The sequence below is a fragment of the Hyposmocoma kahamanoa genome, unplaced genomic scaffold, assembly GCF_003589595.1.
Source record: "Hyposmocoma kahamanoa isolate Upper Pololo Valley unplaced genomic scaffold, ASM358959v1 76, whole genome shotgun sequence".
Taxonomy (NCBI): Eukaryota; Metazoa; Arthropoda; class Insecta; order Lepidoptera; family Cosmopterigidae; genus Hyposmocoma; species Hyposmocoma kahamanoa.
In genome coordinates, this window is record NW_020653900.1 from 2818061 (window position 1) to 2843476 (window position 25416).

Here is a 25416-nt window from a genome sequence, read left to right on the forward strand (position 1 = left end):
ATTTATTTTAAAAAATTACGAAAATATTTACAATTTTGATTTCGCTATAACTTCGTTATGATAGAGGTACAAATTTTCCAAGAATAAGTACTAAATAGTACATTTTTGGTACATTTTTTTAGTGCCAAATATGTATGCCAGGATTCGTTAAGATGCACACGGCACTCTGAAATCTCAATATATTTTGTCTTATTTCTCAAAAACTAACCAGCAGATCGAGCTAGTTTCCTTTACTTCGGAGTACTATTAAGGTACAAATGTTTAGAATAAGTTTTTGTAGTTATTAAATAAATACTGGTAATCCGAGGTACACTCACCATATTGACAGTCAATACAGCGGGTGTACCTTTGATATTGCTATAACTTCGTTCTGACGAAGGTACAAATTTTTTAAACAGATGTACTAAATAGTACAAATTAGGTACATTTTTTTGATACCAATTTGTCAGGATCCGTTAAGGTACACCCGCCATTCTTACTCACACCACACTGAAACGCGCGGTTGACGCGCTCGGAACTCTGTGTGGCCTGAGCATTAATGGTCCCGCTATATGGTTCAGCTTTACGAAAATTTGTCCAAGCCTAGTACGCGTATAGATTACAATACATATGTACGTTTATGCCTTGTTAAGAGATAATGATACTCAATTTGTAACCATTCGATTTGTGCAAGTTGACAAGCGGTGAAGCTTGGAGGTGTGGACGGGCGATTAACCCGTTAATCGGACACCTCGGAACTCAATCAATCAGTCGGTCAATTTCTCCAAATGGTTCAGTTTCCTCATCGGTCAAGTTGTCCAAAATTCAGCCTAATTAATAAAATGCATGCGGTATCACAAATCGCAATCGCCTGATAAAATTATCAATGAAAACTGATGGATTATGCATGTAAAGAAAAAACCGAGGACAGTATAGAAGACTTTGATTGAAAATAATTTCAAAATAGATATGTGGCTATACTATGAAAATGATCAAAACAGAAAACCACAGAAAAACAAGAAAATTAGACAATTTATAAAGAAAACAATACACTTTTTTTAAATTTTAATGTATTAAAAATATTTTGAGTAATTTCATAAATAAGGCAATTCACAAACGATTATTTATTATTATACCAAATCTAATTTCGAAACCTTATAAATTATATACATTTTTTTAAATAACACTAGCGACTAATTCAATTTGATGATTATTATGTCTTTACAAAGCTGGAATATGGTATATACAATATCTGGGAGCGTAGTAATAAAATTTTAAGGGCTTTAAGTATGGTCAATTTTATCGACAAGTATACCCCATACGAGGGTTGCTGATATTTTTGACAAACCTGTAAAATTGCGAGAATTTAACGAGTTCGTAGATTTTGCGATTGTGACAAATAGGAAATGAAACTATTTTTTCGGATCTAAATGCCGTGTCAGCCAAGACCATTGGACATGTAAACGGTTCGAAACGTTGATTACTTAAAAAAAAACGCCCGCTTTAGATGTGAAAAAAATAGTTTAAATTTAGATATGAAAAAATAGTTTAATTTCTTTTGCGAAATGTTTTCAATTCATCCTTTTTTTGTACACAAAAAGTTTTTGTTATTTTTAGTGGTTTATTTTCCTCGCGACAAGAGCATGGCTCTTAAATAAAATGAAATGAATTTTCCTAGCGGTGGTTTACTTTCTTAGCTTTCATATGAAACAAATTTTTAGTATGCATAGGTCTGAATCCATCTCGAAGGTGGCAACGGTAATTTTATTTAAATTAAATAGCTGTATTTTGAGGGGGACAAATTTAACCTTAGGTAACGACTAACGTCCTCGGACAGATTGATAAGGTATTTTATAGTCGGTCATTTTCGAAGACCAAATAAAATTACATTTTCAGAGTTGCCAGTTTTCATTAAAATTATAAATAGTCACGTGGCTGTTGTCGACTGTTTTATCGATACATTGTGAAAGGTAAAATTTTGTCAAAGACGTCTGAATTGTGAATGTTATAACGTGTAATGATTACTAATTTACTTTTCTATACAACATAATGGAGTAAATGAAATGACTATAACTAATTGCGTTACATTCTTCATTCCTATTTTGACAGTTGACCTATTAATATCGAAATCAATTATTATTCATATACATTTTTATGAAATGATTACGTATATTATTATTGAATTAAAGTGAAAAACTTTGAAATATGTCTCTTCTTTGTATTTTTAATAGACATACGTTCTAAATGTAGTGTACCGGTGCCCAGCGGTTGTGTATAGTATACCCGTGCCCAGCATTTGGACGAATAATGGGCTCATGATGATTCAAATGAAACAAGTTCGGCTATTTATTGCATAAGCGTAACCGACATTCAGTCGATAGTCGATAGAATATTAGTCGAATCACTAGCGTGCAAGCGGGCAGCACTTTTGCGCAATGAACCGTCATTTCATTCCATCTTCAAAAAAGACAGACTATAGTTTCATTACTATTATTCAGCAATGTCATAAAGAGACTGGATTCAGAGTCGTATTCCAGAACTCTACTCAATACTCAAGTCAGGACTTGAGTATTGCAGTGAGCACTGAAAATCATACTCAAGGCCTTGCCATTACGGTCGTATTTCCAGTGCTTGAAATCATACTCAAGTCTGCTCAAATCCTGACTTGAGCATTGAGTAGAGTTCTGGAATACCAGCATTAGTTTGTAACAGACGCAGTCAGCTTCAAGCTAGTCCGAGTGTTCAAATTGTTCGATAAAACTAATCTAACCCTTATCTGATCGATTTACTCTTAAAGTGCACTTTTGAAACTGAAATTCAGCTGCAAATAATTAAAAATGCACCTTAAACTCAGTGATAAAAGATAGATTTTTTTTTTTAAATGTTTAAACATTTTTGAACACAACGGTCAGATAATTAGACGCCGACTATTACAACCTTATACATTGCAAGTTATAAAATACACTAAGGCTCAACTCACACTGGTGCAGAATCGAAACGGCGCGTCGCGTCCTGTTTTTTAATTACAACTCCTGACGACACTCGCATTAGTGCGCCCGGATCACAGTGTGATCATAGGTGAAAAACATGACGCGTCGCGACGCTTGGACTCTGCGCCAGTGTGAGTTGAGCTAAATTGGAATTTTGCAGCTAATATAAGTATGTCTGTGTGTATACGCCCTTAAATATAAATGCAACATTCTGAATTTAAAAAGCCGCGTTTCCACAATGCAAGAAGCTCGCACGTGAGTACCTTGCATGCAAGCGAAGTTGCAACTTCGTACTAGTAGAATACACAAATGTCACATTATAAATAGATATATAATATAAACAGAACTACTGTTTGCCACCGCAGTATGCCGCCTCGATAAAACTATTATATCCACATTTAGCTGTCAAATTCGAGTGATAACCGGTATTTTAAAATTTTATCACAATAGCGAACATGGCGAGCACCGTGACGTCACATTTTTATGTAATCGCGAGCGCCGGCGACCAATGACTGCAAAAGATTAACATAGTGCCAAATATGGCTGCAACGTCACAGCTGATTTTAAAACATTTGCACAATAATTTTATCAACGTAAAAATTGAGCGCGACAAACGAAATGAAAAGTCATTTTTTGTTTCATGATTTTCGCGGCGATGATTAAACGACAAACATAATAACATAAGCAATTTCATATCGTTGTCCTTGTTCTTCAAAATGTATAACAATAGTTTATAACCAAACAAGTAAATGTAGCTTTGTCATTTTTTATGTCAGCGTTTTCGCGGCGATGATTAAACGACAAAGATAGTAATATATACGCAATTTTAAATTGTGGTCCTTGTTCTTCAAAATGTATAACAATAGTTCATTACCAAATAAGCAAACTTAGATTTATCAACTGAATTAAATATTGTCAAAGGGAGGTTTATCACACATATTCAACCATGCTATAATGCACAAGTGATAAGTGACGGGTCATTTTCAGATTACTTGTTAATTTCGGTGACAATTTTTATTAATTATGTATTCGAATATATTATCGTGAAATATTAAATTTTATTATTATTAAATTTATATTAAATTTTATACTCAGTCAATCGTGACCACGGAACCTGTAAAGGGCCCGAAACGTCGGTTTGTTTGAAAAAACAAATATACGCGACTTAAATCCGGAAAAACAGTTTCATTCCTATGTGTAACAACCGCGAAAACCTAAGAACTCGAAGTTTATTATTTTTATTACTATCGCCATAAACATCAATGGCGAGTACATCACTCACCTTCCGATTTGCTGACGATATCGTGATCATGGCAGATTCGTTGGAAGAGCTTGGCACCATGCTCGGTGACCTCAAGTTTCCTAGCAGGTGGGTCTAAAAATGAACACGGACAAGACGAAACTTATATCAAATGTCCATGTTGTACCCACCCCTTTAACAGTGGGAACCTCTACTCTCTAAATTGTTGACGAATATGTTTACCTCGGAGAAACCGTCCAATTAGGCAGGGTCAATTTCGAGAAAGAGGTCAATCGTCGAATCCGACTGGGTAGGGCAACTTTCGAGAAGCTTCGGGACGTCTTCTTGTCGGCAATACCGCAGTCCTTGAAGACAAAAGTTTTGGGGCAGTGCATGTTGCCAGGGATGACCTTCGGCTCTGATACGTGGTCACTTACTATGGGCCTTATAAAAAAGTTCAAAGTCATTCAACGAGCTGAGGAGCAAGCAATGCTCGGCATTTCTTTACTTGATCGAATCAGAAGTGAGGAGATCCGTAGAAGAACAAAAATCACCGACATAGCTCGTAGACTTAGCAAGTTGAAGATAGCTCGTAGAACTGACGGCCGTTGGGGCAGAAACGTTTTTGAATGGAGACCACGAACCGGAAGGCGTTCAGTCAAACACATAGCTGTGTTTTCACGTCCATTTTCGATTTGCCGAACTTGCACTGAAACAGTGGCAACGCGTGTTCAACGTCCGAAAAGTGCCCGCCATGTGTATATTTAAAAACCTAACTAGGGTTGAACGCTTCTTATGTGAACATACCCTTACTGTGTGTACTTTGGCGTGTCTGCTACTAGCTTGCAAGTGTTTCAGGTAGAGGCATGCACATTGTGGCCATAATGGAAACGCACCTTTATTACATAAAACTTAACTAGCTATATACAGCTTACTTGTTAAAAATTACTGACACAATCGTGTTGATTCTAACGTTCAGGTCTTAATCAAGTAAACAGGTAAACAGAGAGTCAATGAGGTGAGCATATTTTTAAGTTTTTCAATGAGTTTAGCTTACATTTTAGAATCAACACCATTACACGACTAGGTACTAATAGAAAACCTTTAAGGGGGGTGGAGGATTGGCAGTTATAAAACAAGGTAGGTACCCTATTTACCTCATCTTTGAAGTACAGAATATTAGAGTTATGCTTACATTATCTATGGTTTACATATTGCAGTAACAAATATTCTTTTCAACCCTGAAATGGCAGCCCTGGACCGGTAGTCAGATCGACTAAGTGTTGATTATCATAATAACTGCTCTTTTACGTTTTACAATATAATTGCGATAGTTCACGTATTATATTGCCTATACAAGAAAATGACAATAGGTTTACAATCCAATTCATTGGTTTGACTAACGCCATCTATAAAAGAAGGACGAAAGACGGAAACCATCAAAACGTCATATGCTTAGAAGTAATAAGAATTTCACTATAGATGGCGTTAGCAGAAGATTATATCAATGTCCTCATAACTCTGTATTGAAGAGACTCGGACACATAGAATATTCATGCGTGGAATTCTACTGATAATACCAAGGCGCAAGAACCATACTTCAGGGTGTAAAAGTAATTTGTCAGTCACACGTGTGTGGCGTTACGTATAAATGAGAGATAAGACGGATACAATCTGTTGTGATGTTTTTTTACGTCATGTAGTTGAAATGTGCGGTATAGAAATGAATTTATAGAGTGACCCGTGTCCAAGTGTCGCACTTCACTCGTCGTTGTAGGTGATGTACGCGCTGAGGTAGTCGCCCTGCGCGTCCAGCAGCAGCTTGGGCTGCGGCGGCAGACAGGCGGCCGGCGCCAACGACGCCGCGTTCAAGGGGGCTGCGGCCGCCTCCAGCTCCTGGCAACGTCGTAACCGCGTTTAAGGAGACTGCTATTATAACTGTGGCATCACAGGACATTTACTCAAATATTTTGTATGCGCGTAAAAATATACATAATTTCATTAAAAGAAGACATCCACAATATTAACCTTAGAATTAAGTCCAAACTCATTGTACCACGATTTCGTTTAACTAAGGTTAACGATTATTTTATGGGGAACTGTATACGTTTTTACAATAAGATTCCTGAGTATATATTAAGAAGATTATCACTTCCTAAGTTTAAAATTTACATAAAAATATTTTAGTTGAAAAGTCATATTACAAAATTGAAGAGTATTTGTTAGATACAGATGTATGGAAAGACATCGTGACTCGAGATTCCACGCAAATATGATTCAAAGTGTATTCCATAACATTTAAGTTTGTTTGAAAAGAGCAATCCCTCGAGTTTCTCGTTCGTTCCTCTCAGCGAGGTCAGATTAGTAACGAGCAGTAGCTTAAAAAATGACGTTTTCAAGTGTAAAAATTTTGTCTATGGAATAAATGATTATTTGTTAGTCAAAGTCAAATTTGAAAGTCAAAGGACTTTGCTTTTAACGGTGCTTTTTCTTTGAAAAAAGTGCGTACCAAACTGATCAATTGTTTTATTGAATCTTTATTTATTTAGTTTTGATCGTTATTGAACAAGTCAGCCCCATTAGAAAAACGGTACATCAAGAAAACACTTAATAAAATCAACTTTTAAACTGCCTCCGTGTTCGAACGGTTACCATGTATACTGCCACGCAGAGGTCCCAGGTTCGATTCCCGGTCCGCGAGAAATATTTGTATGGCCTACATTTATTTCTCTCGTGAGCTTGGGTGTAATTTGTGGTTGTCTATGTGTGTGTCCATGGCACCCGCGACACAGGGTTTCCCTAGTGCGGGGCTATATTGAGTGTATGCGTTATTGTTATTATTATTATTATTAAAATCCAGACAGATAAATGAAAATACTACCTAACTAAATATGTATAAAAACCCTCACGTATACAATTTTTCGATACCAGAATTATTAGACTATATAATATGCTTGAACTCTATTAGATTTATGTACAATAAAAAAAACTTACTACTTTTTGTTTGTTGTTATGTGAAACGATAATAAAAATATTATTATTAATAATATTATTTAATAATAATATTGTCAGAAAAATCTTGTTGAAATTATCCCGTGTGCAGTGCAATGCTTTGCCTGCCGTGAGCCATAAAATGTTCAACTATAATATAAAAGCCAGTCTTCATCTAAGGTTTAAATAGCGCACGATGGGAATCGACCCCATGACTATTTTAATATTTTCTAATTGATATTTGGAAACTTAAAGTATTTTTTTAAATCATTTTTTTATTTTAAATATTTAACTGGAATTCTCAAAGTTTTTCAACCAAATATTACCACAACCAGTAAAAAAAAATAGACTTATGTTTTAGGCCTATGTATTATGTAGAAGTTCCAAGTTTTTGGAAGAAAATTCTCATTCTTCAAAGTATAGTTGGTACGAATAGTGCGAATAAGCATTCCTTTTACATAAATACATCACGCCCTGTTTCCCAGCGGGGTAGACAGGAACAGTCCGTCGGTGAACTACAATAGAAACGTACCTTCCGTCGCTTGCGGTTTTTCTTGTCCCATGGCGCGTAGGGGATTTTGAGATGCACTGTCTGGATGTGCAGCTTCACGGCGCTGCTCTGCGTGAAGCGTCTGCTACAGTGCTGGCACTGGTAGCGCTTCTCACCTGTATGTACCTATGCAGAAGGGCAAGCAGTCAAATAGAGTTCAAGACCGCGCAGCTAGACAAGAGCCTAACCGCCTATTTTATTAACCGACTTCAAAAAAGGAGGAAGTTCTCAATTTGGTTGTACGTCTTTTTGTATGTGTGTTACGCGATAACTCATTGTAGCATTTGCGGCATTTGTGAACCGTTTTCGATGATTCTTTTCTGTCGAAAACGTGATAACATTTAAATTTGAAAAAAATATTTCATCTCTAAGGGTGGCAAACTAGGGAATGAATCCGGTTTCGCACTTTCCGGTAACCGATTTCTATAAAACTTTGCAAATAGATGTAATTCCACGAAATTTTGAGGTCGGATTTTTAGTATTGTGTACAAAGATTATAACGTAACTAGTTTTCTTCGTATTTTTATTTTTGTTATAATGTTTACCTAACGCAAATGTTGTGTACAATTATAATGAAATGACAGATTTATATTACTTTTTAGTAGTTTATATTACGTAGTATTATCTGAAGTGCCGTGTAAAATCAATAAACATTCCATTGTGTATACCTCCTATATTGCTAATGTATAATAAAACATACTTACAACAAGATGTCGGTCTCTATTGCTGGGCATACTGAAACGCCGGCCACAATGCGGGCATCCATAAGGCTTCTCATTTGTATGTGTTCGCATGTGCACCATCAAGTTTGCGTATTGCTGTTGGACAATGAGACGGTATATTATTCCTTTTTTCATGACACTTACTCACAGGCAGCCATTACCGGTCAGCCACATTGGATTTGTAAAGTGAACGTTACAGAAGTAATTTTTTTCTTCGTACAGTACCGGTTCACCATATTGGATTTGTAATGGGAACAAACATTACTCGTACTTAACTAGGTTATGTAGCAATATTTATTTTTTGTAATTACCGGTCCGCCATATTGGTTTTGTAAGGAAACCGAACATTGCTGCTACATTAACCGGTTCTATAACAAAGGCAATTTTTTTGCTGCGTAATTTCATTATTCCTTATCCCAAAGCCAGAGAACAAAAAAATAAGAGAATGAATACTCTCCGCCCCTCCCTAGACTTAGATACCGCACCACACCCCGCACATTGACGGTCACATTGACTGAACGACAACAAGGCTGTCGGCGAGCCGTTTTCGCGCTAAGACGGCTTTGATATTTGAATATAGTTTTCATTTATTCATCACGAAACTTGTATGTTAATATAAAACATCATTTTACGTTACTATTTATAATGGTCATCTAAACGGGATAAAGAGAGCAGTTCCTTTCGTTTTCCGAAAGATGAGACGAAGATGACAAAAACATTTGTCTGAGACTCAGTCAGATAATGTTTTCTTCGCTTATTTAGTGCAGAGTAACGCACAATACAGATTTATTAAATCAATATAATGAGACATGGCGTCTTCAACTTCGTGAGTTAGTAGACAAAGGTTCTCGAATTTTCAATTTGTATTGCCGATAAGTATTACGTAGTGAATATACCTAATTATTAACCAGGTAATGATAAACTTGGACACGCAATTTCAAATACCTTGGTTACCTTATTTAAAACCTGTCCAAAATACAAACTTTTAAATGCTGTTAATATATTTTTTAAATAAATCTTCAATATTATTCTAGTTAGTGAATAAATGAAAAATATAATATTATATCGATATAAATACCTAATGAACATGTGTAATTATTAGGATTCTTTTAATAGAATTAAAGATAACAGATACGCGTAAGAATTTTCGCTGTGTTGCCGCTCTGACCGCGTAACGTAAATTGTACGAGAATGTGATGGGTAACCCTGTCACTTCACGCACACATTTGCGCGTGTGCAGATAGCGCCTTGCTGTATGTAGTATAAGTATGTAAATAACTTTCGACTGTTGTATGGAGTGTCCGAGGTGTGCCCAAGCTGTAAATAGTAAACTAAAAAAAATTTAAGACTTGCCCTCGTGGTGTGTCCACACACGTCGCACATGTACCGCTTAAGGAATTCGTGTCCCGGATGTTCAGCCTCGTAGTGTTTGCGAGCTTGCACGTCGTTAGACAGGAACTTCCCACACTGGGTTACCACAAAATTCATAAAGTTCATTATGCCATATACAAGTTCCGCGACAATGTAAATTGAGCTCTAATGACGATCAGTTTCATCCTTAGATATTGTATCGTTTATACGAGATATTTGATATCTGTAAAAAAGGGTGGCCGCTTATTATATTGGGTGTTTATTTTACACGGTATCAAGTGACAAGACGAAAAAGTCTTGCACCTAGTAGTAAAGGAGTAGTGATACGCCTGCCCACAACAGTTGCAGTGCCACTCCGAGTTTTAAATCTCAAAGACCAGAGGAGAACTGTCATTGCACCCATCACGCTGAAACGTGCTCACGTTGCTACATGGCGGCAGAAATAATTAAGTTAGTACTTCCCAGGACGAATTCTTTCACAAAGTGTCTGTTACGACATAAGATTACTACTCACCACTTCGCAGTGAGTGGCCGTAGGCACGCCGTTGTTGATAATGTCGGAAGAGCCGTTACCCGGGCGGCCGCGCTTGCGCCGCTCGCCGCCCTTACGTGTCCTCGGCACTTTTATCGACCTATACAATTTAAGTTCATTATTGAGTAATCATCATTGATACAAAGATCGAACAAATATAGAATTCCTTCGATCTGATTGGACTCGAAGCAGCGTCTGTCGCCTCAACGTGGCTACCGCTCTTACCAACTAAGTTACGGAAAGAGCCAGCAGATCTTACGAATTTCTCTGTTTGTTGCGGATCTCTGTTTAAACGGTTTTTATTGCCTTAGCGCCATAATAATAACAAACTAGTGGAGTATATCCAATTAATAAACGAATATCAAGATAGTAAAAACATCTGATTTCTATTCTCACTCCTTCACTGTTCACGCGGTCAGACTTTGGAATGCACTTCCTATAACTGTTCACGAAAGTAAATCGTTAGCTATTTTTAAAGTAACAGTTAAAGAGCATTATTTATCTACTGTTCCATCCATATCTTAGGTATTATATTATAAAATATGAATTTATCTAAGTATTTTTATAATTTATAACAGTTTAATATTATTATATTATTTTTATATTACATTTTTTTTAGTTGTGCACGTATAATCAAGCAATCCCCGTTTCCGCCGAGGCTTATATAGTGCTTTTCTCAGACAACGTGAGGAAATAATAAAAGACTCAAGAGAGGAAAATATATAAGCAGATAAAGTATAAAAATATTAAAAGTAATATTTGACACGTTAGGACAATATTGTTAAAAGAAAATGTTTTTATTTTCCCAGTCACATTAATAGTAGTCTGCTGAACTTCTAACTGTATTTTCGTTATCGCTTTCCTCACTAGAACTCATTTTCGCCAAAGAAAAAAAAAGAAAAAATCAGAAAGAATACCAAAGCACTGTAGTAGTAATAGTAAAATTTTTCGTCCTTCCTAAGCCATATTGCCAGATTTTACATTTTAAGTTTTCTTTAATCCAATTCGCTTCGGTTTATTTTACCACCACTTTCTTTTTTTTAAAGTAAGCGGTGCAGTATGATGTTCATTGCATAAGTTTATAGTAAAACTCACGTATTAGTAGTAGCGTGCTTGCTAGAGCTGCCAAGATGTGTTTTATAAGCCGCCTCATTCATGAATTGAACTTTGCACTCTGCACAGTAATGCGGGTTCTCTAGGTCTGTCAATATTGCCTCGCTTGTTTCTATTTCCTAAAATCATAGACAATCAACCATAACAACAGAAATGTATTTTTTTTATTCAATCAGAATGAACTGCTGCGTTCGGAGATCTTCAACGAAGATTTAATGAAGTCACTTTAAATTAAATACCTGTGCACTATGGGCGAGTTTCTTGTGACAGTAGAGGCCATTCTCGCTGACAAAACTATGACCGCACAAAGTGCAGATATACATCGACGGGTGCTTGATACGGATGTGAGTTAGGCGAGTTGATGCTTTACTGAAAAGATATAAAACTCAATTTATAATAAAAATTTTGCCGTTTCCAATATACACTTTACTACATTGTATACGGTAGTACACGAAAAGAGTGAATGCGTTTTATTACACTTTAAACTCGATGGCAACACAGAACAATAATTACTTTCTACATATCTTTGTCTCTAATATTTCGACTGAATTATTTGAATCCAAGGTTATGAAATAAATTATAAAATAAAGCCAAACCTAATGCACAGCTTTAACATACATGTTAAACTGGCATACATGCCAATATACATCTTATTACCTACTCATCTACCACATCCTTTTTCATTCAAATTCCGTACCTTTTTCATAATCTGTAATTCTGTTTACATAACCTTTTGATTGGCTAAATGCGTTGGCAAAGCCATTAAATATTAAAAAAAGAACAGGCTGTATTACTAAGAAGCATTTTTTTCTAAACAGACAAAAATAAAGAATATGTTCGAATAGAAATAATTTGAAACGAGTAAGGTTCCTTTCTTGTTGGCGCGGATTATAACTCCGCATCTATTATTATTAATTCGTCGTCGTTTAGATACTGACCGCTAGATGGCAGCACATTTATTGAAATATCAATGTGCTGCGAATAACTTGCAATAATAAGTATTGAACTTTTCGCAATATGACAACAGAGTAAAGTTTAAATGGTATTCACAGTCCAGAACTTGTTACATCTTCATAAACTAGAAACTACGACCAATCATTATCAAGATTTCATAGTTTTAAATGACGAATGTGAGAGTTCTGGAGACAGGGGTTCTGATAGTAATCGAGTTTAAAGTATTGTTTTCTTTTCTTCCGTGTAATAGACGATTTTTTTTTATTCCTGAATATATGTAGTTTATACGAGTTAATAATGTATCATTTCATTAAAAAGTACGGGTTATGAATTTGCATTAATAGGAGTATCCGTTGCAAGTGAATTAAATTTAAAAATATAAATTCGTGTTTGTTCGTTGACTCCAAGACATTGGCTACTCAAAAAGTGACTTACGTAAACTCTTTGTCGCAGTGCGGGCACTGATATTTGACGTTTTTATGCCACCTGTAGTGCATATGTGCTTGTCCTCTGTAATAAAAAAAATGTAATAACGATACGTACATAAATGGCAATACAATTATATCAGTCATCCTTTACAACACTCATTTATAAATTCAGAAGTTATCCATGTTAGTAAAAATGGAAGTATATTACTTTGCTACTCAAATACCTCCTTCTCTTTGAAAGGTAGTAACTATAGTAAGATTGTTTACTCGTTGCAGAGTTCGCCATAAATAATCGGAGCGGGACTGTGATATTGCGCTCTCTCTCCCACTTGCGTAGTGTAAAAAGAAGCATGCGCAATACCGTTATTGATAAAAACCAGACAACAATAAATACAGCAGAAGTACTTAGTTGGTGTGACACGTGTGCCAACAGTACGTAGAGTTCCATGTACTTGAGCTCTATGGCTCGATGGCTATGTTAACAATCTCGCGCAAAACCTCGAAAATCGTAGAAAAATGCCTTATTTCGCTACTTTGGAATTCAAAAATGATAGTCGTAGTGATGTTTCATATCATTTTTTTTTTGTTAATTTTAATTTTCTGTTTATTGTAATATTTTTTTTGTTATATCGCTGCAATACGGTCGCTACTTTTTTGGAGAATTAAGTAAACATATCGAATTCGTCGTCGTTCAGCTATTGACCGTTAGATGGCAGCACGTTGATTGAAATTTCAATTATAAATATATAAAATAAAAACACCGTAACTTGCAATAGTAGGTATTGAATTTTCAACGATATGTCAACAAGTAAAGTTAAAATTATATTAACAGTCCAGAATTTGATACATGTCTATAAACTAGAAAGAAAACTACGGCCAATCGTTATCAAGATTTCATAGTTTTAAATTACGGATGTGTGAGTTTTGGCGACAGCGTTTCTGATAGTAATCGAGGCTTAGGGCACTTCCATTGTTTTCTTTTCTTCATTGATAAAAACAATGAAGTCACTGAGGGCGCGCGATTTATGTTTACTATTCTTTAAACTTCGCAACCTTTTCATTTTAATACCATTGTTCACCAATAGCGTGTTACATTTTTTGGTGAAAATTAAAGATGCCGCGAAATTATGAATTATTAATTTGGCACGCCTGCGTGACTTTACTACCACTTAATTACTAGTTTCAGGTGTTTAATGTAAATTTCAATATGTAATTCGTATTGTATGTATTTGAAAAATAAATTATTTTTATTTCGGTTCCTACTTTCCCTTTTACAACAAAATTAAATGTCATCTATATCGACAGCATTTATTATCAACTGCAGTAATGCACAGCCCTGCAATGCCCGTACCCTACTGGTAAGTGGGAAAGAGAGCGCAATAGCGCTGTCCCGCTGCAATAATTTATGGCCGAATCACTAAAGCGAGAAACTAATTTTACTATAATAAACTTTTCCTAGCTTGTCATGACTTGGTATATTTTCACCAATGTAGAAGAGATATTTAATGCTTGTTTTTAAACTAATGCCGTTTTTTATCTTATACGAGTATACAATACAAAAGTATCTACAATATCCGCTTTCTTTCAAACAATCTATTTCTTTCAGCTCATAACAAAGTGTTTCTCTGTTGAAAGGCGAATTATCAATTGTATTTTTTTTATATGACGCCACTAGAATTACTTTAAAGTTGTACGGCAATTGGGCGGGTGAAACTGATCTTGATCAAAGTGTACACATTGAGGGTTATCAGTTTCCACTACGAACCGATCGCAGAATCACAGTAGACAGTAAAACTATTTCCGGAAATCCGGAATTCGAAATAGTTAAATAAGATTTCATGGTTTTAACCACAATATGCAATCCGTGTATCTATAGTAGACATTTATCTACTCAATTAGAACAGACTATTTCGGTCATGGTAATTATACAAACCTATTATAGCAGACGTAGGAGCACGTCTGGCACGAATACTTGAAGAGATGTGTAATGTTCATATGTTTGTATAGCTTGCGCGTGTCACGGAAATGCAGTTTGCACATGTCGCATTGCAATTCACCCGCGAACTCCTGGAAAAAGCGGTAGCAGCAGTTAGTATTCAATACAATACAAATATAGCTTATTGCACACAAGAAAAAATACATTTCCTGGTGATCTGTAACAGAGGCCCTCAACTTAGTACAGACTCCAGCAGGCTGATTTTAATTCAAATTGGAATCTATACGATCGGGTAGCCCATCCGAGTGTCGAAATCAGACGGGTTTCCGAGCTAGAAGATAAAACTGATTACTACTATATCTTTCTAATTTGCGAGTTGAATCAATTATTGTTCCGATTTTAAATGTTAAAACTTTCCGTTCGGCCAGTGGTGAATCGCAATTATGCGTCTCGACTCAGAAGAGACGCAGTTTTCGATCGGGACAGGCAATCAAAATCAAGCTGCAGCTCTCACTAAGGAACTTGTATTTGATATGTGACGTAACTACTTATAGACCTTTCTTCTAATTAAATTATGAGAAATGTCTATAAGGTTTATAATATTAAATATTCCTTATAAAAACAAAAGACAGTTACAATAAGTGACATTATTATTGCAGGATAAATATTATTATATTCGTGCCTAACCTATCATAATATCTATAAATATGACAAAAATCAATTTTACTCCGTTATTAACAAATACGTTTCAAACGCGCAATTAATGTTAAGACTATTTAAATCAACTGTTTTTGAGAAAACAACAAAAAATGTTCTGTACAATCGCTTAAATCCTTCTGATACTGTGCAGACTTATATCTAAAGTCCATTTAGCACATATATTTAGCAGCAAGTACCGCGATCTGTATGAAAACCAAGCTACATTTTGTGTATCTCTGATAACGTCATGGGAAACCTCATTCTGCACAAAAGCCGTGGGTGCAACGCGTGCTTATAGTAATGATGTTTCAAGTATTTCTTTGTTGGCCACCTTTGTACATACGTGCGTTGATATCTTTTTAACCGACTTCAAAAAAAGGAGGAGGTTCTCAATTCGACTGTACGTTTTTTTTGTATGTATGTTACGCGATAACTCCGGTATTTGTGTACCTCCATAGTGGTCCTATTTCATTTTCAAGAAAATCATCCACTTCTAAGGGTGGCTGATCACGTATGAACATTCATTTTTATAAATAGCGCCTAAATTTTACTTAAGGAGCAATTATTTTAATGGCTGGTTTTGCTAATCTCCAATTCAAGGCGTTTTTGTCTCTCAATATACTTTGAGTAGTGAGAACCGATTTTTATTATCTCTTGTGTCAAGTCCTGTATAGTGGTTAACTAGGGGATATTTCAATAAAACTTGGCAAATAGATGTAATTCCACGTACTTTTGAGGTCGGTTTTTTTAGTACTCTGTACTGAGATTATTTTCACATTGATTTTATTGAATATCAATATTTTTTAATGCCATGATATTCACAATTATATTCTTGTGAAATAACTCTACGCGTTAGTTATAATTGTTAATACAAAGTTCGAACACAAGAAGACGAGGAGACTTATTCAAGAGATCAACTTGTGTTAGCTGTAAAGGTGCCGGCTGAGTGAGTCACAGGTTCGAGTTTTGACTATTTGGTTATATGGCTATTTGACAAACGTGCAAGCATCCTCTCAGACAACCTCCACCTCCGTTGCTGCATTTTGTACAAAATTATCACCATTTAGAACAATCTATTGACATAATTTTTATTTTTGTATGAGAGTAAAATGTGATGAATTATAAAACGTCATAGACCAAGTTGTTGTTTATGATATTAGTAATATACTTCCGGACACATAATTCGAGCCACCTCTAGAAATTTGAATTTGCAAAACCTGGGGAAAACCCCAAATGCAAATCCAAGTTTCCAACAATTAATGGAAAAGACGTTTAAGTATACTAATTTCAAAATTGCTTAATAGTTTTTGATCAATCAAACATTGTTTAAGCTTAGGGCATTTAATACTGAGGGTCGTATTCCAGAACTCTACTCAATACTCAAGTCAGGACTTGAGTATTGCAGTGAGCACTGAAAATCATACTCAAGTCCTTGCCATTAGGGTCGTATTTCCAGTGCTTAAAATCATACTCAAGCCTGCTTAAATCCTGACTTGAGCATTGAGTAGAGTTCTGGAATACGACCGTGAAAATGCGAGGTGGCTCGAATTATATATAGCCCTATGAGATTGTTAGTATTTTAGAAAATGATCCTGTATACCCAGCTCCATATGTGCGACTCAAGTGAGCGAGATAAATATATTGCCATAATTGAACACCCCGTGGGTAAAGGTGAGATAACTTACCGGATCATGTTTCCTCATATGCTTGGCGTACGTATTAGGTTCTCTAAAGCCACGGTAGCAGAATTCACATTTGAATGTCGCCTCTAAATAGTTCCGCGATTTACGTCGTTCTTGCACCAACGCGTATTGCTCTTCTTGGCTCACAGGGGAATATACCTGCGAAAACAATTTTTTTAAACACATTCCCTAATCACATAGATCTAAAAACTGAGCGATTTAACGCTGTGAGTGACATTGCAAACAGGTATGGGTACAGGCCCACGACTTGCTCGTACAGTTACTTGACATTCATAAAAAAATCGTATTGCTGGTTGCAGTGATGAAGGGAAATCAAAACGAAAATGCACCCTATATAAATTTACCGGAAAATCTTCAGGCAGTTTGATAATCTTCCTAACGGGTCGTATCGTGACGACGCCCTTGATACGCTTGCCACCCTTATTGCTCAGCCACGAAGGTCGAGATTCATACCAGTTTGCGTGTTTTTTACCGCCCTTTTGTAGATGCGTCCAGATAAAGTGATGTTTCGCTGACATTCTGCAATTATTATACAAAGGCTGATGTGTTAAATTAAGCCATTTTGTTCAGAAAAGGTTTTCAACTGACAACATACACATATTAAAAGTCAATACCATCACTAGTGTTCTAAAAAAATTTTAGTAACCGCAATAATCTTTCAATAACCTTTTGTCTCATGAGTTTTCCAACCCTGACGTTGGCGGAATCGTCGCATAAAATGACGGAATCATATGTACCTAAAACTTTACTTGATCATCATTTCAAAGTCAAAAGGTTACTTAAAAACTGTATAAACCATACGTCTCCATGTCTCTTTTAAAATGGGTGTATTCAAGCTTATACACTGTGCAATTTTAATTACCTGTGAAAATTTAAATTTGTTCCTACAAAATTACGTAGCTTAGATACCGACTGTAAACAAACATGGCGCTCATAGAAAAAAGTTATTTTATTACATTTGCAAATTATCCTGCAAATACATAATAATTTAACTACACAATAGATAGTACAAATACTATACAACAGAGATGGTGTAGTAATGAAAGTTGGAGTGAAATGTCATTTCACTGCTTTTCAAGAATAGTGTCCCAACCCAAAATTGATCCTTTTTTTATTTATTACTGAGTACAGAAAATAGATATTCAGAAAATTGTTCGATGTTTCTATTAATATTTATAACAAACTTGTGGAATAATTTCACAGAAAAACAATTAAATATCATGGTAGTACAACAAGACATTTCAAAATTTATTCAGAAAATGAAAATATTTTATTGTGATTGGGTTCCAAGCTTTCCATTGGTTAGATTAATTATACGACAACATTGGGATGGTCTACGATTCGTCAACTTTGGGCGGCAGACTGTTCTTAGCTTTTTTCAAGCCATCTTCCTGATGAATTAGATGATTTCGAAATAGGCCACTATACTAGGAAGCCATCGATTTGATTCAATGTGCAAGCCTAATCAGCCGATTATCACTATTTTCTTTGTGCTTTGTTGGGGTTAAAAAGTGGTAAAAGTCCTATTGTAACCAATTACTCTCAGTGGCATAGAATCTTGATCAAACATTTTTGTATTGTTTTGTTTTCTTGGGTGACATAGAAATTAAATTAAATTTAAAAACTCTGAATACTTGACTGCAATAATGTCCATCATCAGGCACTAAGAGTCAATATTTCACAACATTTTATGTTTATTCAATAACAAAAAAATTTCAAATGAGTTATGAGAATTAATACGGGCTACCACAAATATTAGTTTCTTTTAAATATATTGAGTTGTTAGGTTTTCGCGATTGCTAATTGCTGGTATGGAAACTATATTCTCAGAATAAATTGCATATATTTGATTTGCAAACAAACCAAATAAGTCCATTTTAAAGATAACTTTTAAACAATGGATCAATGTGAATAGCAAGAAAACACTAACCTGTCAAAATTGACTTCAGGGCATTTCCTACAGACATATTTATACATGTGTTTCTCAGTCATATGAGTCTTGAGCAGGAACTCGGTCCTGTAGTAAACATCGCACAACGTACATAAGAATGTCCCACTTATATGCTGAAAGAGAAATACATAAAGAAAATTATGAATATGTCAATTTTAATCCAAGTCCAATCATGTAATTGTTTAATCACACCATTTCATTGTTTAACATTTGTTGATGCCAAGCATTTGTCTATTCTATATAAAAGCAAAAAATTGCTACATTTTCATAACCATGCCATACTTTCTCAAACTTGTATCTTATAAAGGGTGATATTCGGGAGATGGCAAATTTTTTATCGAGGGTAATAATTTGGATGCATTACTTTAAGAATAGGCAAAAGCCAGTGTGTGAATATGAAGGAAATGTGATGTGAAATGAGCCTGTATAATTTGTATATACAATCCATTTTTTGCATTTCAATTTTTTTTTTGACTTCGTATCAATTGATTTCAAAACTTTAATTGGTGGTGTAAGCATTATCTTCTTAATATTTTATTAAAAAGCCTTAATAATAACACACATATTTTAAGATGAAAACATTCCATTGTTCTCATTAATAGTAAAAACACAAAAAATATATGAAAAATTATTTTTAAAAAATCTTACAGTATCATGCATTCTTTGATGTGCAATTAAACGATTTTCATTTTGAAAAGTCTTCCCGCAATTACACCGATACTTTCCTTGACTGAACATTTTGTACACCTCCACAGCAGCCTGAGCCTCTTTTAACGATATTGGTATCATATTTGCATATTCCTCATCTAAATTAGATCCATCTACGTTGTCCTTCGTTTTACATAATACGTCAAATTCATTTTGTCCATTATCACTGTCAAAATTGTTATCGTTATCAAAGTAACATTCCATATCATTGGCATTATTGGTGGCAGATGATTGTTCTAAATTAGTTACACTTTTCTTATCATTGTCGGATGCTTTTCTTTGGAAGGATTCATCAGTTTCATCAGCTTCCACTTTTATAGAGTCCTGTGGCGAATTAAGTTTAGCTTTCTTTCTAGGCACTTCAAATTCATTTTCTAGAGGAAGCGTACTACAATGAAAAATAGGAATATCTTCAACTGAGCTTATGCTAAGACGATTGCGTTTTATCCATTGAAATTTCACTTCTTCATACAGTGTTCTATTCAAATTTAAGTAGGAAAGTGATGAATTTAGTCCTATTTCTTCGCGTTTGATCAGATTTAGCGTTGACAAATTTATCTGAAATTTAATTACACAAGTAATAAAATATTTATAAGTAAACTTAACTAAGCCATTAAACCATTTATTCGACTAAGGTTACTTGCAATACATACCTCTTTGCTAGTTTTTAATAAGGTTTTTAAAGTAAAATGTGCTCGTTTACACTTGTCCCTGAATGCTCTGAAACGCTTCACGTGCGCTGAGCACTCCACGCACAAATATTCGGGCATTCCTTCACAATCCATGGCCTAAAAGTGTACGAACATTTTTTCACAGATATATCAATAAAAGTTGCAATTTAAAAAAGGCATCGATTTCATGGAGTTCCCTAAGAACTTTGTGAGCTATAAAATCATTAAAGGTAACCAAAATAATCGAAATTTCACTCAAAACTGTACCTTTAGTCCTGACAATAAATAGTAATCTAGTTTCAAACTGGCAGAGTCCATTTTGAATAATTTTCTAGCGGTGCTGAGGCACACCGTACAAGCCTTCAAATCCCACATAGTGCTGTTTAAATTTGATCACCTCATTCTAGTGGAATTTTAATTTTTCTGCATACACCACTCAGCGAAAAGACAATGACAGACAAGCAAACGCAGCCTGTAAACCTAATTTATGCTAATGTTGGCTAACTTGTTTTGCTTGTCAAAGGTTTGACAACATATTCTTTTTCTCATAGTTTGGCACTATGGCCTTTGGCCATTTGACAACATATAAAAACATTATTTGAAAACTATTTGCAAACTTCTTCTAAAAGTATGAATAAATCTTTATTTTTTTCCATCCTTTAAGAAATAAAAAATTCATACGTTACAGAGTTCGTTCAGGGCAGTAATGCCACCTTATCTATTTCTGCCGCCAAGCAGTCATTTTAGCATTACTGTGTTAAACAAAGACAATAATATGTTTATGTTTTCGACGTCGAAATGCATCATATACATATAACGTCTGATTTATATATGTCAACGTAACATGTCCTTTAGTTTCCATAGTCTAAGCTGTGTCTTAGAGGATGGACTGTGTACACATGGGACTTGTGTAATTGCATCTCAGGGTGACGTTACAGTTACATCACAGCTTGAAGTTATAAAAAAAAACCAAGTTACCCTTCGTATCTTAAATAATATTATAGTTGGCGCGACAAACTACTGGCGCTTGTCACCTTTTCCATCAAAACGAGAAAATATATTAAATATATGAAGAGGTTGAATGGTGGAACCTTTGCCTATCCAAATAGATAAGGTGAAAATATAAAAAAAAACCCTTTTGCAGGATGGACAATTTGAGGAATATTAATATGAAATGTCAAAATAAAAATTCATTCAATTGCAGCCCGCGGTTTTGCATGTTTACAAACAAATTTATATCAAATTATATTAACAAATTAAAACAATGGCAGAGCCTGGAGTCATTAGGAAATTAAGCGAAGAAGTTGTGAATCGTATAGCAGCTGGTGAAATAATACAACGCCCTGCGAATGCGTTAAAAGAGTTAATAGAAAATAGGTTAGATCCAGATTTTCACGATAATTCTGAAGTTTTTATTTAATTATTGTATTAACAGTGTCTTATTTTGTAGTTTAGACGCGAAATCTACAAATATAGTTATAACTGTCAAAGCTGGGGGCCTGAAATACTTACAGGTATAAGTTTTAACTGGTGTAATCATCGTTTAGTATTTAAAGAATACTTGTGATGCTTTTATATGACTTTCAGATCCAAGACAACGGTACTGGCATACGCAATGACAACCTAGATATAGTATGCGAAAGGTTCACAACTTCTAAATTAAAGGAATTTGACGATCTAAGGCAAATTAGTACTTATGGCTTCAGAGGCGAAGCGCTAGCGAGTATCAGTCATATAGCGCATCTTACTCTACTTACGAAGACCGCAGCTGATAAATGTGCTTATAAGTATGTGAAAACACTATTATAAAGTTTAACTGAATTCTACTTTACAGGGAATTTTAAAGGTTCTTGATTAATTTGTTTCTATTTTTGACGATCTCCGTCGTCGAGAGCCTGGCGTACCGGTTTTCATGGCCGCCATTTCTATGGTCCCGGATTCGATCCCCGACTGGGTCATAGTAGGAAAACTAACTTTTGTAAATTATCTCAGGGTGTGGCTGTTAGTGACACAAGTTCTTTAGTTACTTAATTTGGGATCAAAGCAACATATGTGATGTTATCTAATATTTATATTTATTTTTTCTGAAGGTTATAGACTACTTAACATAAATGAAACAATGTAAATAAATAAAAACATTTTAAACTTAAACAATTAAATATTTTAAACAAAAGTGAATGCTGTTTTGATCATTTGAAATATATTTATTATTTGACAATAATATATTGGAATTGCACCATCGGTATAATAATGTCTGCGAAATGACAATTTTTCAGGAGAGTTTTAATTAGGTTTAAAAGATTATACAAATCAAATTACAAAAAAAATAAATTACTACGATACTTGCCTCTGTGGCCGAACGGTTACCATGCTGGACTGCCACGCAGAGGTCCCAGGTTCGATTCCCAGTCTGGGAGAAATATTTGGATGGCCTACATTTATTTCTCTTGTGAGTTTGGATGTAATTTGTTATTTATGTGTGCATCCATGACACCCGTGACACAGGGTTTCCCTAGTGCGGGGCTATGTTGAGTGTATGTGTGTTATTATTATTATTAATTAGTCAACTTTTTATGTGAATATGTATATTATTAGAATAAATTACCTATTATTTAACTTTTCAGAGCTTCTTACGAAAATGGCAAGTTAAAAGGACCAATAAAAGCCTGTGCCGGTAACAACGGCACACAAATAACAGTAGAAGACTTATTTTACAATGTTTTAGCACGTAAGAAAGCTTTGCGGAGCCCCACTGAAGAATATGCTCATATTATGGAGGTAATTCTTTTCAATATTATACACACTACCACTGCAAACAGACACCTGCAGTACCTTTTTTTTATATTTTTGCCAGCAGTAAATTATTAATGTTGGGGCGCATTTATGTGGAAAATTGTTTGGCTCAGCTAGTGGAATCTCAAATGTGTTGTACTTCAATCTTCTCATCTGTGGTCATAAACGCAATATGGAAGCCAGGTTGTTAGTATAAGTGGTAATTTTTTTCTTTATAGGATTTGGTTATTTCCTCAGTAACAGTAGGTATTTGGAGACAGTATTTTAACTTCCATAATGTGGGACTGTAATTGTTGCATAAAAGATCATCTTGTAGTCTTTTGCACATAGAAGGTTCCACTACAAAGAAATAGGTAAGGTAGTACTTCCCTCTTTACAAAGAGCTGTACTGCTGCTAAACTATTTTTACATTATATAGTATGCTGCACGGAATATAATAAATAATTATTACAGGTCGTAGGAGGCTATGCAATACATAACAGCCGTGTTGGATTCACATTGAAGAAATTTGGAGAAAACACTGACATAAAAACGCCAGTCAAATCGACTGTAGTTGAAAATGTTAGAAGTGTATGTATGTTTCAAGTATAAATTTTGGATTTGCATCATTTCGATGAAAGTTAAAGATTATTCTTACTAGAGATGAAATGGGTATCTGGTAGCTATCCGGTATCTGGCCTATTTTTACTATTCGGCGGGATACCGGATAGTAGAACAATATCCAGCCGGATGTTTAAAACTGAGAAAAATTCATAGAGTACACCAAATAAATTGATTTGTTGATTAAAGATGATAGTAATAGAATATACAGCAACTACAGGATCGTTAACAATCTGTTTATTACTTGTAACTGAAAGAATTATGAAGTTAAAAGATAACGTTATCTGTAAATTATATTGTATACTCAAATTTCAATAAAGGCAATTTATGGTGGATGAAGATCAGTTTTTTGAAATGGTAAAAGTTGGTGATATTTATTTTTATAAATAGACCCAGCTTTGCGATGTTTATACTGTTAACATTTTTCTGTTATGTAAGTGTATTATCGAATAAATTCGTCGTTTTTATAAACACCAAGTGACCACAATAAATGAAATAATAACACACACACTCAACATAGCCCCGCACTAGGGAAACCCTGTGTCGCGGGTGCCATGGACACACATAGACAACCACAAATTACACCCAAACTCACGAGAGAAATAAATGTAGGCCATACAAATATTTCTCCCGGCCCGGGAATCGAACCTGGGACCTCTGCGTGGCAGTCCGGCATGGTAACCGTTCGGCCACAGAGGCAGTTATTGGTACAGAAATGGTCAATGTGAAAATGCAATTATTCACTAATCAATCAATCATGGTGAGGCGCGCTGTAAACCGGTCGCGACATGTTTACGGCAGTGGGTCAGATATCCGGCGGCCGGATATCCGGCTATCTAGCCTGGGTGCTCGCGGAATATCCAGTATCCGGCCAAATCACTATCCGTTTCATCTCTAATTCTTACTACTCAGGAGGATTTGAAATTACTGAGTTCTACGATACAATATTTATAAATCTGATGATTGTTTTTAAACCAATATTTATAAATCTGATGATTGTTTTTTGATAAATAAATTATTAACTATTTTTTTAACTAAACAAATTGTTTTAAAGCTTGTTTGTAAAGATACCATCGTTGTTTCCCATTTCCATAACACAAGTGCTTTAGCTACGTACTTTAGGATCAGAGCAAGGATGTGATGTTGTCTAATATTTATTTCTTTATTAACCGACTTCAAAAAAGGAGGAGGTTCTCAATTCGACTGTATGCTCTTTTTTTGTATTTGTGAACCGATTTTCATGATTCTTATTTTGTTGGAAGGGAGGTACTTCCATAGTGGTCCCATTTCATTTTGCGTGGGCGCTGAATGAGGCGGTCGCGGGTTCGATTAACTGCCTCCTTAGCCGAACGGTTACCTGTCACGCAGAGGTCCCAGGTCACGGTTGACCATGTTGATGGGACCTGCAAAAGGGCCCGAAACGTCGGTTTGTTTGAACAACAAATATACGCGATTTAAATCCGGAAAAATAGTTTCATTTCCTAT

At 35.1% G+C, this 25416-nt stretch overlaps 2 protein-coding genes across 2 annotated transcripts; one reads left to right on the plus strand and one right to left on the minus strand.

Moving 5' to 3' along the window:
- Positions 1 to 4135: 4135 nt before the first annotated feature.
- LOC113232446 (zinc finger protein 569-like) lies at positions 4136 to 21007 on the minus strand. The gene is made up of 15 exons (XM_026467186.1): positions 20806 to 21007; positions 20521 to 20655; positions 19808 to 20425; positions 19139 to 19272; positions 17553 to 17727; positions 17191 to 17346; positions 14804 to 14937; positions 12878 to 12952; positions 11728 to 11857; positions 11471 to 11607; positions 10358 to 10475; positions 9826 to 9939; positions 8455 to 8568; positions 7733 to 7876; positions 4136 to 6105 (listed from the first exon to the last, which is right to left on the minus strand). The coding sequence occupies exons 1-15, from the start codon at positions 20911 to 20913 to the stop codon at positions 5971 to 5973; spliced, it is 2427 nt and encodes an 808-aa protein (XP_026322971.1). The 5' UTR covers positions 20914 to 21007; the 3' UTR covers positions 4136 to 5970.
- Positions 21008 to 21744: 737 nt separating this feature from the next.
- Positions 21745 to 23961, plus strand: LOC113232549 (DNA mismatch repair protein Mlh1-like). Its single transcript, XM_026467316.1, has 5 exons — positions 21745 to 21915; positions 21989 to 22052; positions 22126 to 22325; positions 23163 to 23316; positions 23785 to 23961. The coding sequence occupies exons 1-5, from the start codon at positions 21803 to 21805 to the stop codon at positions 23920 to 23922; spliced, it is 669 nt and encodes a 222-aa protein (XP_026323101.1). The 5' UTR covers positions 21745 to 21802; the 3' UTR covers positions 23923 to 23961.
- The last annotated feature ends 1455 nt before the right edge of the window (positions 23962 to 25416 follow it).